This window comes from Colias eurytheme, chromosome 11, assembly GCF_061535395.1.
Source record: "Colias eurytheme isolate Ceu_HAF_F1 chromosome 11, ilColEury1 Martin Lab GWU primary, whole genome shotgun sequence".
In the NCBI taxonomy this organism is placed as follows: Eukaryota; Metazoa; Arthropoda; class Insecta; order Lepidoptera; family Pieridae; genus Colias; species Colias eurytheme.
Genome location: NC_142990.1, coordinates 808430 through 826886, shown reverse-complemented (window position 1 = coordinate 826886; position 18457 = coordinate 808430). Strand labels below are relative to the sequence as shown.

The following is an 18457-nucleotide window of genomic DNA, read 5'->3' as shown; positions in this document are numbered from 1 at the left end:
ATTTAGTAGTCATAAATAAAAATGTTATGGTAATCACTGACGTACAATAATAGAACATACAGGTGATAACTTTTGATAGAGCGCGGCTCTACTTAAGGCTTATAATTTTAAATTTATTTAATGTTATGATATTAAATATCAAAATAGCTGTAGGTATAGTTGGTGTTTCTTAATGAAGTTAGAAATTATCAAAATTAGCACCTCATCACATTTAAAGAAATGCTGCTTCATTTTAGTGCCCTATTTCCATTTAACGTGTAAACAAAAAAGCTGTAATAGTGGCAGGTTAATTAATTTACACCCACACGGTTGTTTTGCGAAAACTAGTTTAATAAATTAAAGAGCTAATTAAATTAATATTAATTCACCTGTAGTAACGTAACTCATGAGAATTAGTTTTTTACAAGATAAATTAGCATCAGACTTAAAATGTACATACGGAGTAAAAAACGGCGGCTTTATCGGTCAAATTATACGAACCGAAAGGCAACTATTCACCTAAAAAGTTAATAAGGGGCCCTCGAACGCACCCCGATCAGGCGCTAACCCGCTAATTACGATCGAGCACTCGCAAATTTATCATCGGGCGAGATATATCGGCGCGTGCCCGCACAGTAGACTATTTCGGTGTAAGCGGGGCGTGAATCCGCGGAGGGAGTAGTCGCGCGCCGGCCGCCGACGAGCTAGGGTCGCACCGACGTGAGCGACGCGAGTGCGCTGCGATGGCGCGATGAGGACGTGCGCGCGCGCGGCGTTTTGCTGGGCCCTGTTCTGCCTCGTCGGCAGCCTGGCGGCGCCGCGCCGCCTCTACTGCGAGCGGGCGGACGTCGCATGGCGAGCCTACCGGGCCCCGGCCGCCTTCGAGGCGCGCGTGCAATCGCTCGCCAAAGACGCCGCCACGGTGCAAGTCCGCCGCGTTCTGCGCCGCCAGGGCCGCTGGCCCCGGGAAGACGCCATCATCCGGCTCAAACTGCCCCAGGATTCACTCGAGTGCTCCGGACGTTTCGAAGTGCCGTTACAGAATCGAAAGAACTATATCGTGTTCGCGGAAAGGAGGGGCCATGCCGCCGTGGCCCTCGGGCCTCCGTTGAGAAGGACCGGCAAGTTGATTAGGAGGATACGCGCGGTCTACAAGCCTGGTTACAGTGAGTGTCTTGTGTTCTGTAAGTGCATGGAAGTTGACGTCGTCGAAGCGAGCGTTTCGAGGTATAGCCCCTTTTAGTTTTCAGTCGTTACACTAGTTTCGATCATCAACTTCTATGCTGTTGCATGTCTCGCTTCCAACTCTCGGTGTGTTTATCAAATTATGATAATTACATTACGAGTTGATTGACACTAACAATAGGATTACCGATTTGAATTTTTAATGACACATTATAACATTATTGTCCACGCATCTGTATTAAAAATAGCAACCAATAATTATGTTTATTTATGAGTTCTTAAAAATGACACAGAAATAAGTCGAAAAATTATAAAACAGTGCTCTACATAGAGTCAATGAAAATTGAGATATTTAGTCTCTATGTTTATCTAATACAATTCAAATACATAATTAATTTTCCAAAAGCTTCCGCTAGACAAATTCATCACAAAGAAATATCACATGTCTTTGTTCAAGAACATAACACACGTATTACTCGTAATCGTAATATTAAAGACACTCATAAATTTTATTGCTAACAAATACGCCGAGGCAGGTGTATCGTACAAACAAGTAGCCATTATGAATCCATTTTAGGTGCAGTGTAAATAGTCAAACGTGGCCAGTGTAGCAAAACGTAGACTGTACTAAATGTACTTAACTTGTTCTTATTATGCACCCTTCACAAACGGTTATAAGGAAAAGAAGTCTAATTCTTCGCCTTAATTGCACTCGAGTGTTTTAAAGATATTATCATTGTTATACGCTGCATAGATTAAAACGTGGATCGCTTTTTATTCAAATAATCTTCCATTGCCACTTTGTGTACCTACTTCTTGTTAAAGACAGTTAAATTCTTCATTTATTTTAATTTCGAAGTAAATTTGCATAAAACTCAGAGTATTTAAAACGCATCTGAAATGTACAAAAGTAAAACAAATTTAAAGCCATGTTTAGAAACATTCAACACTCCCAGTAACCGGGATATTGTATCTAAACTTAACATTTCACTAAATCTCGAAAGCCGGGGCGTTTAACAAAATATAGACGTCAGACGTCAGCGCTACCATTCCTTTGAACTGGAGAAAATTATCAGAACTCTTCTCAATACAGCACGTACATCAACACTATTCAATGATTAACTATAAATACGATATCGTTAAATCCCGCAATGTACATCTCACGGTGGGAACTGATTTTGAACGTAATAAATGAATTGAGACAATTCAAATTGTTAAGTAAGCAAAAAATTAAACCGTATATTATTAACAGTTCTGTAAAATTTGCTCGGTTCCCACGCTCCGCTGGAACCGGTGAGATAAAAGCTAGTAACGCTTTTTTACTAGTACTCCTTAATTAAAGCATCCTTATCGAACATCTGGTCATTATTTTTATAATATTTGACTTCACAACTGAGAATTGTTGCAATTCAACAACCGTACGTGAACCGTGTAAGCCAGTTATTGTTTTCAGACAATTGTTGAGCACAAACGCTCGAGCACACAAAGGCTCTTGTGTGCATTATTTTCGATAACTTTTGATCGAAAGATGGCCCAATCGCAGATAAACTAAATCCAATAGTAGAAAGTTCAAGCGCTCCGGAAATATCGGAGCAAGTGCCAAAAAAACAGCGCAGAGTTCACGTAAGAGGCCGTAACGCTACATTTGTCAGACAGGCACGGACAGGTCGGAACTGGAGCGTGGAGTGACGTCACAACTACCTTCGATTAATCCGATAGCAAATCTGCAATAGACTCATCTGTTGAATCATCAATGGATTTGAATTCAATAAGTATCAGATACTTTACGGTCGACGGATCGTCTCGTAAGTGTTCGTGACATTTGGTTAGTTTAGACAACAATATAATGCGAAATGATAAACTTAAGATTCAAAATTAACTGCCACTATTATCGAGAACATATCTTAGAAATATAATGTATAAGTGTGAATAAAATCTCGGTTCATTTGCAGTTGCACTTTCATATTCCTACGTAAAAGCTATAAAATCTAGCCTCACGTTGACACTAATTATGAAAACGCCTCATTATCCAAGCAAAAGTGATATAGCAACCGCCAAATGCATTAGAATTGACTCATCCGTTTCGATAGAGAAACACAAAGTAAAAAACGTACCGCCAAGGCTTAAATTAAACGTAGGGACACTTGCCAATATGGTATTTCATTCAGTAATATAGTTTGACATTAATCTGCATAGAGAACAAGTGACTGTCCTAAAACATTTTATGAGATACCCGTTGCCAAGCAATAAATTACGATAATTGGGAATTTCCCAGAAATATTATATTGTAGATACACCGTCGTTCCGATAAGGAACAATACTATAAATTCAATTAACTGTTATCGATAATAATTAATAATTATTCAATTATGATGTTGATCTATTGACAGGTCAATTCTTCGAATAACCATTTGTTATAGTTAACAAGTTCTCTAGTTTTATGTAATTACATATTTGTAGGCTTTTTGAGAATTATTTTCACTTGTGCATACATTCATCCTTGATCCATTAAGTTTATGTCGAAAGAAATTTAAGAATCTAAATAGCAATATGAAAACAGGAATTATAGTTAATTGATGGTTTATTTAAAGACAGACGAGCATGTTTGAAATTTTTAGATAAGCAATTCCAAATATTACAAACAGAAGTTTTCATTTCCTCCTCTGATTTATGCCTTCAAGAATTTCATTTAAAATGATCGTAAGGTGACTCATAAAATTATACAATTTCCAATCTTTTTTAAGTCTAATTGCTCATAAGCTTCGGTGAGTGGCGCTTGCTGTGTTTACGTTTGCCGCGTGCTTCTGAAATGTTTATCTATCTGGTTGCTATCTGTCGTTTTTCCTTTGTTAATGTTCGTTTCTCTCATTATTGATTGTAAATCTGTCTCGGCTTGATTTAAAAACGTTCAGTCATTGTGACTGTCAAAACTGCGAGTTCTCTGATCATTTTTTTCAAAACTTATCCCATAAATATTAGCATTTGTGAAATTCTTGGCATTGATTTTAGATCAAGATAGAATTTTTGCTTGATTTTTCGTGTTTATTGTTCGTTGGTGGGTGATATGTAGTACTACAAATATTTAACGTAAAAATGGCATTGGCAATAAATAAAATGTGATGCTGGAAACTTTCTAGGAACTCACACGTTTGCTGTCTCGTCTAAAATGTTTGTCCGTAAATATTTTGTGTAAAATATTTTTAACATCACTCATCTTATACATCGTCTACACATTTTCATGATTCGCTTTATATGTTAGTACATTCTTTAAATGATAATTCAATTTTCTAAGAAAACTGTTCATACTTCATAATTTTAACGACGAAGATAATAAGACCTGTGTTTTACCTCCATAGAAAACATTCTTTCAAAAGTACTACAGGACATAATTCAAAGACAATTCACACTTAATAATTTCTAGCTCTTTTCTAACCAATCTTCTTCATTTACCATCGTAATAAAGTTATTACCAACCGTCCGATGCACCTACAGGAAATTATACAAACTAGAGCTTTTGACCTTCATTGTAGTCTATAGTCCTAAGTCACATGGCGACGTCTTATTAAAAACCTTTTATTTCATAATAGACGTTACGGGTTGCCGGTTCACCATTATGTACGATGCGCTCTGTCGGTCATTCTGTCCTGTAATGCTACGTCCACACTGGGCCTACGACGCTATTAATACGAAGGAATTTAATTTCAAATTCAAATGCATTTCTTTGAAAATGTAAATATAAATACAGGAGAAAGAATTGGGCATCATGATTTGGAGACTGCTATATTCAACCTCAAAATGTTTTTCATAGAAATACCAACTTCTTAAAAATGTAGAGACAACGAGTTACCATTATTTAAATCATTCAGTCATTTTAGCCATGTTTAAATGTATCATGTGTACTATATAATATTTACTTAATAAAATATATGTAATTTTGGATACCTACAATTAAATTACAGTAATTTGAAGATCATTTAGCAACTACTTGAATTTGACTGTAGCGATTAAGACGAATAAAGAATTCGCGTTCGTTGCCCTTTATTGGCTCTGTGTGGACACAGCATAACACGAGCATTCTATTATAATGTTTCATGTTTAACTTCATTTGAATAGTATATTTTATTTTTAATTAATTATCTCTTATCCGAGCACATTGCCCACCTGTTTGGTGTTGACTAATGAAATAATAACGAATGAACGAAGTTTGTACAAAAGAAATAGTATAAGTGGCATAATATTCAGATAATTGATTTATTTCAAAGACAAGTTAAAGGACATTTACAAATAATTACTGCACAAGGGCAAATTAAGTATATGAAAATTCAAATGTTATAATCAAAGATGGTAAAATAATTAATTTATATGTTGGTTTCTGATGTCACCAGTTCAATATATGTCTGTCATAACTGTATCGTGCATGTTTATAATATCTAGGGACTCCACACCTACTGTTTCATATATGTATATTCTATTTATTTTTGAATATCAATAAGTATTTAACACACCCATACTTTATTAACATTATAGTTTGCAACATAAATCCCTTGACAAGTATGTCTTGACATCCTAATAATATTATAAACTAGCGGTCCGCCCCGGCTTCGCCCGTGGTACATATTTACGTTTTCTCTAAGTAAAAACCATCCTCGTACTTCAAGGAATATAATAAAAAAAGAATTATCGAAATCGGTTCAGCCGTTCTCGAGTTATGCGCTTACCAACACATTTTGCGATTCATTTTTATATATAAGAGATGTGAAAGTTTGTATGGATGTTTGTTACTCTTTCACGCAAAAACTACTGAACCGATTACAATGAATTTTAGCACACATATAGAGGGTAACTTGGATTAACACATAGGATAGGTTTTATCCCGGAAATCCCACGGGAACGGGAACTATGCGGGTTTATCTTTGAAAATGCGGGTGAAGCCGCGGGCGGAAAGCTAGTACACAATACAATACAATCTAAATCATTAAAATTGTCATCGTTTACCTTACTGCAGAGTACGGTAGAGTACGGTATCTACAGTGAAATTAGTCTCGAGAAATTTTTGCATATGTAGTGGTGTGTATATTACTCAGATCTTAGAGCGCGTTTCCATTATATCGTTCTAGCCTATACAAAAATGTTTCGATATCCTAACATTACTATTCAATTTTATACTTATCCCTAGCAATACTCTGATTTATGTTTTAAAGAAAATGGTTTTGACTTTATAAAAAAAATAATATATCATTCAATTTTACGTCCTTGAGCCAATGACAAGGCGAATACCGTGAAACAATAAAATATCTTGTTCATAATAATTTGTTTCGTAATTAATATTTGACCATAATAATTACGAAACAAAACAAATAAATAAATCGTCACTTGATAGTGGAAAGTGGAAACACGCACAAAACCAGAATAAACCAGTTTACGCTGTCCGCAGGTGCCTCGTGCAGTCCGGCGTCAGTCGCTTGGTACCGTTAAAGAACATAAAGCACATATTCATTCGAAAAATTATAATTATTACGTAGTTTAATTGTTAAATTTTGTATTTGTTGATTGTTGTTATTGTTTGTTATTAAAGTGAAACTTTTATTACATCGTCTCAAACTTTTTGGTCTGTGTAGCGCATGTCGCGTGTATCGCGGCTGCCGAGTAGGTATACCTACTCGGCAGCCGACCGTCACGCGACATGCGCTACACAAAGCAGTGTTCGGAACCGTTCGAACAGTTTCACTTTTACCGTGGTTTACATTTTTGGCCGGAGAACACCTAATTCATACACGTCTTCACTGAAGTAAAAATCGGCACTGCTTGTAATGTTTGGAACTAATAAAATATTAATAATATTAATATTATATACTTGAATAAAAACTAAAAATAAAATGTTGTTTTTTTTTATTTGCTGACCATACACTACTACAAACGCAAAAATTTCTCCAAGCTAATTTACCTGTAGGTAGCTAGATTTATTTTGTTTTCACTCAAATCTAATCAAAATTCTCCAGGTCATTGAACTTATTCGTTTCCTAGTTACCTTGTGAAATTAGCATTGAAACAGAACTACGTTACAGATCTAATTGTCTGTCTTTCTTTATAAATAAATAAATAATCAATAAATACACTTTATTCAGCACCAAGTAAATACATGTAAAAAAAGAAACAGACAATATGTTATAAAGCTAAAAAGGCGGCCTTATCGCTACTAAGCGATTTCTACCAGGCAACCTATGGGTAGGATTTTTAATTATAAGAAGAATATATAGTCAATTAAATAAATAATAGCATCCTTGAAGGACCAAATACCACATTTGTTTTTAGAAATTGACATCGAAAAACAACTATGTCAAAGATCAACTGGTTCTGTTATTCTGCCATACCTGAGTTTGATAATGAGGCAAAGGTAAAGCCAGAATACATCAGATCCTTGAACTTCCTAGTCTCCCAGTGGATGGGAAGCCATCGATACTGATGGCTGCCTCTGGACAATAGCTACAGTATATTAGTGCCGTGTCCTTGCGATTAACGCGTGTATCCGATGTACAGTCTCGACTCAATGCTCTCAATGGGTATGATATTGACTCGATAAATGTATGGAGCTCGGAAATTAGAGGTTTTATTGATGGATAGTGCATTTTTGGTGACATTCACACAGGTATGGAGATGTAGCTGAACATTTAAATATTGTCTGTTTGGTTAGAAATAGAATAAATGTATGGTATCCATTCTTCTACGACATCATTCCTCAAAATGCGTCATTCCAATATGTAAATTACCAATAAAGAGGTATTATTAGAGGTAGACTAATTCTTAGATTCACGTTCATAATACAAAAAGCTCTTTAATTTTTTCCCATACCAACGTCTAAAAATACAAGTGAATTTTCTCGATGAAATTCGTGGGTGACTGATGAATGACGCGAAATTTTGTGGGTCATTTGTAACAGGATGGCGGTTCTACAGGAGTCTTAGTACGCAATGACAAATAGAAAAATGATGGTCCGAACGCTGATACCGGATGCGTTAAGATACTGTAATATAAAATATAACAGTATCTTAAGATAAAATATTATAGTATCTTCACCGTGTGTGACGCGCTTAATGTGAGGCCAAAGCCATCAAATGTTATGTGATGTACGATAATCGTCGAGAAGAGGTGTTTACTCGATTTCAGTGTTGATCGCTGATTAAGTGACGAGCCCGATTTATTCCTTAAAATGTGTAGTAATAACTGATAGCAGATTTAGAAGACCAATAAGAAAAATTGTGATAAAACCAATTGGCAATGTTTTGGTGTAATCTGTGTACAAATTTCCCACCTATCTGACATAAAATATCCATATAATGCATATTATTGCATCACATTAATATATTTTGATTATGTAAAAACTGTTTTCAGCCATCTTTATTTCTTAAATGTCAACATTTTATCAATCTATGATAAGTGAGGATAAAATTCTTACAAGATTTTCCAATAGACTATTAAACGACGTTTATAAATTATTACGTAACGAACTAATGAAAAATATTTCGTGAAAACTATATCGTTCAGTATCATTATAATTCTCGAAGACTAGGCTAGTGATAGATAATATTAACTTTTGATATACGGAAAATTATATATAGACTGGGACCAGACGGTGTAAAATTATTGCGAGGAGACAGAATAACCGAGCGTCATTATACTATGTTTTCAGTTTTCAGACGCTGTTAAAATAAAATCAAAGTATAAACAGTTTGGGATTTTAAAATGTTTGTGTTGATCTTAGTTGTTGGTAAGGAGTTGATATTGTTAGTAGGTACCAATATAGGAGAGTTATAATTATGGTTTTTAATGTAAGTACATACTACTTTTAATAGTTTAATATATTAATTATTGTTATAAAAAGTCAAGTAGAAATTGTTTAAAAAAAATGGCGAATCGACATAACTGCACATTGCAAGCTTTTAAGAATTAAGATGATATTAATACATAGAGCAACAAGAGTAAATATGTCATAATAATAAGAGAATTTCTCTACTATTCTTGTAAAACCATCCTCACTTCTAATGTTTAGTTCACCGGCCCTTAATTACCACACTCGCAAGCCGTGACGTCACATATACGTACACACACACGTATACTATAAGAATATGAAATTAGATACACGGTTGTATTTTTGTGGCTGTCGCAGACTTACCCGCGCCGGTACCAAAATATCTAGACATTTTATTGATGAGACGCTGCTCCTTATACCTACCTATGAAGTTAAATATTTTTGTTTTACGAGTACTTTGATGGGAATAGTGTGCAGTGTTGGTACTGAAATATAAAGATAGTATGAAAACCGATCTTATAGATATTCTTTAATTAAATGTTGAATGAATTTCTTATATTTCATGTTTCAATTGGAATTGATTGACAATATTTGAACTATCCTAGTGCTGTAAAACTTGTGTTTCTTCTGGGTAAGTCAAAGGAAAACTTTGAGTTCACACACATTCTTCTAATTTTGCATAAATCTTAGTAATAAGTTCAATAAGTTGCTACTAAAGAATTCTACACATCTAATACATACCTACTGTGTAACCAAATGAAACCAAAAGATCCACTGAATATTCCTTGTAAACAAGAGAGATTTAAAACGCATCTTTTAATTATTTTTTGCCTACCACAAAACTCAAGAAGCCCTTAAATTAACTCCGTAAAATAACCATAATTTAAAACAACCATATCGTAATCGATAATATATTTCATACGCAAAGGTCATCGAAATTAAGTCATCAGTTAAGATTTTCAAATAATTATTTAATAATATGTGAACCGGGCTAATTGCTATAATATATGCTTGAAAATTTGCGACGACTTTGTTAAGTATTAAGATGTTATCAAAAATGTACGGCGAAGTACCAGGGTTACATAATTGAAAGGGGACCGTTCCACACCGGGCGGTTTTTATAATTGACATTTCCAAAGGTAAAGGTTAGCCATTGACAGATTATAATGTCACTCCGTAAATCATTTTTAAGTGATTGTTAAAGGTAAAAGTCTTAAGCTCTTGCAGCAAATTGGGTCAGCACTTTTTTAATTATATTTTAATTTGATATGTTGTCGGTGGCGATACGTCAGTTTGGAATGAAACAAGCGGTTTATACAGAAGAAATCAGTATAAATTGTTAAAAAGTCGATTTGTTTACGAATAGTTTAAAATAATTGAGCACGTAGGTACTTTTTTCAGCCGAGCTAAAATTATTGCATATCAATTAAAACCTTAATGTTCTATTCAGGCTATTTAGTTTTTAAAGATTTCATTAATTTTACATCAAATTTAAAAAAAAAGGTTTGGTTTTTTTTTAATACTATTTGCCAAAATAACTCTATAAAATCACCATACGTTATCCGCAAAAATAACAGTGATATTTGCACACGAAAAATCACAGTGCCTGTGACTCGGCTACTAATGGGCGGGGATTTAAATCCATAATATTTTCCTCCAGTGTGAGAGCTAACGGACCCCTCATTACGTACGCGGGTGGCCCCTAATGTCCGACTACCGCGCCCTGACGAGTGACCATTTGTCTGCTAAATGAGGGACAATTTCAATTTTTATTGCATAAATACCGATGTGTAGGTAAACAGTTAGTGGATTATTCTAATTATAATTTATAATTTATGTTTGTTGATTATTATAACTATGTTTGTTGAAAATTTTTACAATTGATTGATTTGAATATAATAATAATATGTCAATTGCTGGATGTATAGTAATTTCAAACTTTTTATGATGTTTTATTGCCTTTATACTTACCTTACCTTCTTATTACATTTTGTCACAATTTATTTATTTGTTGAAAGTAACTTTGTTGAAAAAAAGCTTTGTAATCGACCAAGATAGCTGAAAAGCTACAAATAAATATTTCAATAATCGTTGCTTTTCATTACTCTTCATGAAAAACTTTAAACAACAAATACAATTAAAGTATGAGCTTTCTTTGTTGAAATAAGAACAAAATATTCTGTGCAAATGAACTATTTTTTATTAAGTACAGTCCCATTAAATCGCAAACGTGTAGTTACGCCAGGCCTACCGCGCGTCACTACACTGATTGTAGCTCATCATTGCTAAGGCTAATTTATTGATATTTAGCACATTATGCAATTTTTATCTCGATTTTATTCAGTTCTTGATAAATTTATTCAAACTCTAGGGTTATGTAAATATTTGAGAACTTTTAAGTATTTTACGCAGGTGGTAAATACCAATGTATATTTTGATATTAAACGAATTTAAAAATCAATCAAATTAGGTATGGCTTATCTTTTTAATTTTATATATTTTACGACTAACGTGTGTTAATAAAATGAATACGAATAAAAAAATATAATTATTGATAACAAAAAAACAACCTAAAACTCACAAATAAAGAATACAACATGACATTTTTTGATGATAGTAATGTAATACATGAAATTCATGACATTTCCATGACATGACATTTCCACGAAAGGTTCATCTATTTCACGTACAAGTAATTTCATGTATTACATTACTATATCCCCTTAATTAAATACGCAAGTTAAACTTCTCTATATGTGTTAACATGAGTATTAACGATCGCAATACATTTTCCGTAATAAATTTAATGAACAAAAATGATAACCTGCGAATTGTGTAACCGTTGCTTCTGGCAAAATTGGTCAAAAATTTACCTTTGAAATATCGAGGATAAGGGTTTAAGATGTGAGAGAAACGCGGAGGGGTATAATAGTACGTCTATCGTACTTTTAATGTTATGTAAGGAGATATATTAGCAGTATATATGGCTCAGTGGTTAAGCCTTTGCATTCATTTAAAGGCAGGCCTTTGAGACTAGATGAGCGTGTGTAGATTTGTAAATTAATCAAAATTAAAATATGAATAGAAAAGTCAGGAATGCATAGCTAATACACATTGAATCATTTTAAAGGTATGGCATATGTTGTATGAAAATAACGTAACCAGCTACAACAGAACTTACTATACTTTCAGTTCCAAGACCAGTCGTTAGAAATATAAATATACTGTCATGCGACATAAGTAGCAGAATTTATAAGCTCGTTACAATCAATTTATAAAGAAAGCTCTTACAAAAAAAAAATGTTGTGTGGTTTTATGAAACCACGGTAAAAGTGAAACTGTTCGAACGGTTCCGAACACTGCTTTGTGTAGCGCATGTCGCGTGCCGAGTAGGTATACCTACTCGGCAGCCGCGATACACGCGAGTCGCGACATGCGCTACACAGACCAAAAAGTTTGAGACGATGCAATAAAAGTTTCACTTTAAAAACTATCAACATTTGCACCAATAAATCGCCTCGCGCCGCTTGTCGCTCCGCTCATCGCTCCGCTCGTCGCTCCCGCTCATTACTTATAGCACAACAAAAAAGCCCGATTCATATGACATTTAGAATTAATTGATGGGCGCGGTCTCGTAAGTGAAAACTACGGGATATAATATTAAAGAAAGTACCGCTTGCTTGGGATGAATGATTTTTTCTTTCAATTCCAAGTTCATAAAAATTATCATTACAGTTAGTACGGCCTTCCTTATTTTTTTGCAAAAAGATTATATTTATGGCAATTTATTATATTCATAAAACTTTTAAAACCTGCACACCATAAAGTTATTTATTTAAAAGCAAATAATAATTAGAACTTCCATAATTAAAACGAACGGCTTCATCAGTCTTCTGCGTTATTACAAGGCTCTACAAGGCTTACCTGTAATGTGTAAAAGATTGAGAGAAGATTCATAGTGACACAAAGCAGCTAAAAATAAGATCAGGAATGCCTTGGTGATTTTGATGTCACGAGAAATCTTCCTTTCCCATTTCCTAAACCTTTCTTACTTTACTAAGGAATATTTTAGATCTCGGACAAAGACGAAAGCTATTACTCATATACAATATAAACGCACGTACAAACAGACAGATCTCACGGCCACCTGGCGCCAGACCCTAATAGGAGTTGGTTATATTGATTCCAAATTAATACCACATCCATACATAGTCTTTGTGTCCTTGTTGAGTTCGCTATTAAATTTTACGATTGTTTTTTTTTCTTTGGTTCTGTGGTCAGCGATTTAGGACTACTTCGGTCCTAGATCCTGGATAATAATACATAAACAATAAAATATTTTAAAAACTTTAATCCAACCCGATCTCCCACAGGTATCTAACTTATCACACACACATATGAAAAACGTCTTCACCCTCTCCTTTTCACCAGTATCAAATAAAGATTTTTGAGTACTTTATTTGCTACCTTGGAAAAAAGCTCTTATCGGAAGAGTATAGAATATCAAAATAAGTATAAGGCGTTGCTGTAGTTTAATTTTTATTATGTTTTATTACCTATGTATATTATGTTATAAATGTATTCTTTTACGGAAATAAAGATCAATGTTATTTTTGATACGTTCAATAAGGAAGGTCATATATTACTCTTTGTGTCCTTGTTGAGTTCGCTATTAAATTTTACGATTGTTTTTTTTTCTTTGGTTCTGTGGTCAGCGATTTAGGACTACTTCGGTCCTAGATCCTGGATAATAATACATAAACAATAAAATATTTTAAAAACTTTAATCCAACCCGATCTCCCACAGGTATCTAACTTATCACACACACATATGAAAAACGTCTTCACCCTCTCCTTTTCACCAGTATCAAATAAAGATTTTTGAGTACTTTATTTGCTACCTTGGAAAAAAGCTCTTATCGGAAGAGTATAGAATATCAAAATAAGTATAAGGCGTTGCTGTAGTTTAATTTTTATTATGTTTTATTACCTATGTATATTATGTTATAAATGTATTCTTTTACGGAAATAAAGATCAATGTTATTTTTGATACGTTCAATAAGGAAGGTCATATTTATATCAATTTATACAAAATATAATTAAATATACATCAGGATGCCCTTTAGTTAAAACCAAATTATTATATGTTATGGGTCTTTCAATTTAAAGTCACATGGCAGACATATCTGAAGACTATAGATGCACATTACGTTGTAAATATTTAGTAACTTGTATAGAAATAATAAAAATTTAATCATACTCTCTATATTTCTGGCGGTACAAAGCTTGCTTTAGTGATTTATAATAGTTAGCTAAGCGTGGAATTTCTGTACATGTTGGGTTCTAAATCTATATCTATCTTAATATGTAAACAAACAATGAAACATACAACAAACTTCTATCAAGCAACTTTAACGCAAAAATGTACCTTGAAAATATACTCCTTCCGTCTACATATAATGTGTTGATTCAATAAATATATGTATAAATAATTAAACAGTGTTACAGTACACACGAACATACACATCAAAATCTATTTTATTCCCAAACACTAAACTTATTTGAACTAAATAGCGTGTGCACGTTAAACCTACCTTGATAATTATAACATCGGTTGCGCAACCGGCCCGAAACTGTAATATTATTTTCAGTCCACCCTCCCACCAATGGACTATAGATCTTCGTGTCCAAAAGCTAAAGTTTGTTTTGCAATGTGTCTCGGTGCGGCGCTTTTGACGTTATATGCGCAAGCGCCATGTGTCACATATCACTCAACGAATAGTGGTCTCCGACGGTATGGATGTGTAATACTCAAATGGTTCTTAATTCTTAGTATTATTCACCTTTACAAGTATATCAAATCGAATTAACCCAGTTTTTTGCGTACAATTAAGGCCCGAAAATGTAACATACATTTTGTATTTGAGGAAAAAGTTCTGAATTAGTTTGAATTTCAAATGCATGTAGAGAAAAATTGTTCAGGAAAAATAAAATATTTGATATATACTTACTAGATTGTCTTCAAAATATCACGATTAATTTGTGATTCTTCTTTGAGTAGTATTATTTTTGTAATGAGCTGAAAATCATACTCCTGAACTATAGACGCTCGGTTCTTCTCTCAGAAACACGTTTTTACTACATACTTATATTAGTACTTGCTGTTGCCCGAAGCTTCGCTTGCGTGGAAAAGATAAATTTTCATGGTATAAGTTTATCCCATATTTTACCCCTTTGGGGGATGAATTTTCTAAAATCCTTTCTTAGGGGACGCCTACGTTATGACATCTACCTGCATGCCAAATTTCAGCCCGATATGTCCAGTGGTTTGGGCTGTGCGTTGATAGATCACTATATCAGTCACAGTCACCTTTGAGTTTTATATATATATACATATATATAGATAAAAATTCTGATTAAGCAATTATATAAAACACTTATAATTAGATATATCCTTAAAATCTTACCCAAAAACGTATTTTACTCCAGTCAGTCTAGACATTCAATTCACAATAATTCCAAAAGTTTTCAAACTTCGGTCAAGTGAATGGTACATTGGGACGACAATAAATCCCATTTTGCAACCTTGTCCGCAGTCCGGAACTGCAATTAAATTATTTTTTGCTGTATGGTCCTGAAAAAAATTCCAAAAGTTCTGCAAACTTGGGGAAGTTTTCGATATAATATTTCATATCACGTATTAAATTTGCAACCAATCTCAGTGTACGGAACATCTTTTAATATTGAATATTAATGTTTTTTTTTTTTATTAAACTGAATGAGGTTGAAAATTTGTAAATGCACCAGAATAGATGTTTTCGAAGTTTGCAACCAAGTTCCAAAACTTTTGTAATTATTCCGAGACCACCTTACTCGAAAAAATGACGACGAATTAAAAATAATTATAAATAAACATGTTCCGGTCAAAGAAAAAGGTTGCAAATTTATACAACCGTTCGGTATATATTTCCGATATCTGTGTTAAGTTTGCAGAACTTTTGGAATTTTTTTCACGACCATACAGCAAAAAATAATTTAATTGCAATTTTAACAATGTTCCGTACACTTAGATTGATTGCAAATTTAATACGTGATATGAAATATTATATCGAAAACTTCCCCAAGTTTGCAGAACTTTTGGAATTTTTTTCACGACCATACAGCAAAAAAATAATTTAATTGCAATTTTAACAATGTTCCGGACTGCGGACAAGGTTGCAAAATGTGATTTATTGTCGTCCCAATGTACCATTCACTTGACCGAAGTTTGAAAACTTTTGGAATTATTGTTAAATTCTCGATTTTCAATGTCGATTCTGACTGATCTATTTACAATATACGCTAACTGGTTGTCATGTGCTTCTAAAAACGATGACGTAAAACTACGTCATTCATAAAAATGTAGGTGGAATTTCATTGAGCACATGGTTTGCACATTCTTTACTAATAATATATAAATAGAATTTAATTTAAGTGTTGATGGTTATACATCTTTGATCGGTGTATTGGGAAAAGATTGGGACTATCACGTGGTTCTTTATCTTTTCATGTTTAACAGCTTCTTTTCATATAAATGTAAAAAATATGTATTGACGAAAGTGCTTCTAAAAGAAGTCTAATTGAATAAATAATTTTTGGAGTTTGAGTTTGAGTTTTGAGTTTGAAAGCGTCGTATATTTGTGCTTTTAATTTAATATTTAATATTTAATATTATTAAATTTTAATTTAATATTGTAAAATAGACTTGAAATTGTAATAGAGACCATAACTTTCGTATAAGAAAGATAGAGTTCTTTTGGTACTATAATAATATAATTTTTTGTGTATGATATGTGTCTAAGTCCCTTATTCAAACTTTAAGCTCAATATTTTATTTCTAAATAGACTTACTATTTAATATTTTCAACATCTTACACCTAAAAAAAAACAAGGTTTTTCATACGAATTGAAATACCCATTAACAAATTAACACTTCATAAGTCGCAAATAAAAGCATATACAATTAAAATTCCCTACTTACCACTAAACAGAACCCAATCATCTATTTGTTTTTAATAAATTTACTTAGTCGTAAGCAACTTAGTCGTAGCTGTTCCACACATTATCCTCTACTACCTTGCAATAGAGTTGAAAGTCCCATATCAAACACACAGCTGTATAACGGAGCATGCAGCTTCGCAAAAAGATGCTGCTACCATATCCGATGAATATTATGAAGCTTGAGGTCAGGTGGAGGTTTATTAAGAAATAAGAACTAGGAATCAGGTCCCATATTAATTCGAAGTGTATTTTTTCACACGACACTTGATAGTGTGATTTATTTCCAAAAATTTGAACCTTAATCAGTTTTTATTAACAAGCCACTCGCTCAGCGTTGAACTGGGTTAAAACTACAAAAAATATAGCATATGTGACCTATATGGAATGATGAAGCTTTTGATTGGTGATAGAATTTACAAATCAATTGTAGTTTTTGACTTTATCTATTGCAAATATAAGAAAAATTAATCCATTCCATTTATGTTATTAGTGCAGATGATTCAATATAATGCAATAAAATAAGTCTAGTTTAACGAATAAAATGTTTTGATGAAAAAGCTTAGCTCAGCTTAATGCAATTTTGTAATTCAAGTAGTTTAAGATAATATTTAACAAACCAAATCAAGTTCTGTCTGTATTCTAATATACCTTAATTAAATTTATTACCAAACATACGTAAGATTGTAAATAATGCTATTAGCTCTGTCAATTGATGGTAATGGATAAATTGGCTTAAATGCATCTCGACAATTATTGGAATGTTTCGTGTTAATTCAATACTTCATATCAATTACATTACAAATCCTACGCAAATACTGAAGGTTAAAAATAAACTTTAATATATTCACGTTTAAAAACGCTGGAATAAGACTTTTCATATAACAAACTAGCTGCGCTCCGCAGTTTCACCCGCGTGGTTCCGCTCCTGTTGGTCTTAGCGTGATGATATATAGCTTATAGCCTTCCTTGATGAATGGGCTATCTACACCGAAAGATTTTTTCAAATCGGACCAGTAGTTCCTGAGATTCGCGCGTTCAAACAAACAAACATACCTACTCTTCAACTTTATTAAATTAGTATGGATAACTAATGATAGCTCAACAGAGGTATATGCTCGTAATATGAAATAGTAGATATAATTGTTATTATTACTTACTAGCGTTCCGCCCGCGGCTTCGCCCGCGTTTTCAAAGAAAAACCCGTTCCCGTAGGATTTTCGGGATAAAACCTATCCTATGTCCTTTCTCGAGTATCAAAGTATCTCTATACCAAATTTCATGCAAATTGGTTCAGTAGTTAAGGCGTGATTGAGTAACAGACAGACAGACAGAGTTACTTTCGCATTTATAATATTAGTATGGATTATTACTTCTTTAAATTATTTACAGACAGTTTAGATACTACTAAATTATATAACCTAAACTTCACTTTTGTTTAAACTATC

General features: G+C 33.3%; 1 protein-coding gene across 2 annotated transcripts in view; it reads left to right on the top strand.

The window, feature by feature from the left end:
- The first annotated feature begins 672 nt into the window (after positions 1–672).
- vn (membrane-bound neuregulin protein vein) overlaps positions 673–18457 on the top strand; it is a 55857-nt gene continuing 38072 nt past the window's right edge. For both annotated transcript variants that reach the window (XM_090107325.1, XM_090107324.1), the window contains exon 1: positions 673–1145. In XM_090107325.1, coding sequence (XP_089963451.1) covers positions 731–1145 — 415 coding nt within the window. In that variant the 5' untranslated portion in view covers positions 673–730. The remainder of the gene's footprint in view (positions 1146–18457) is intronic.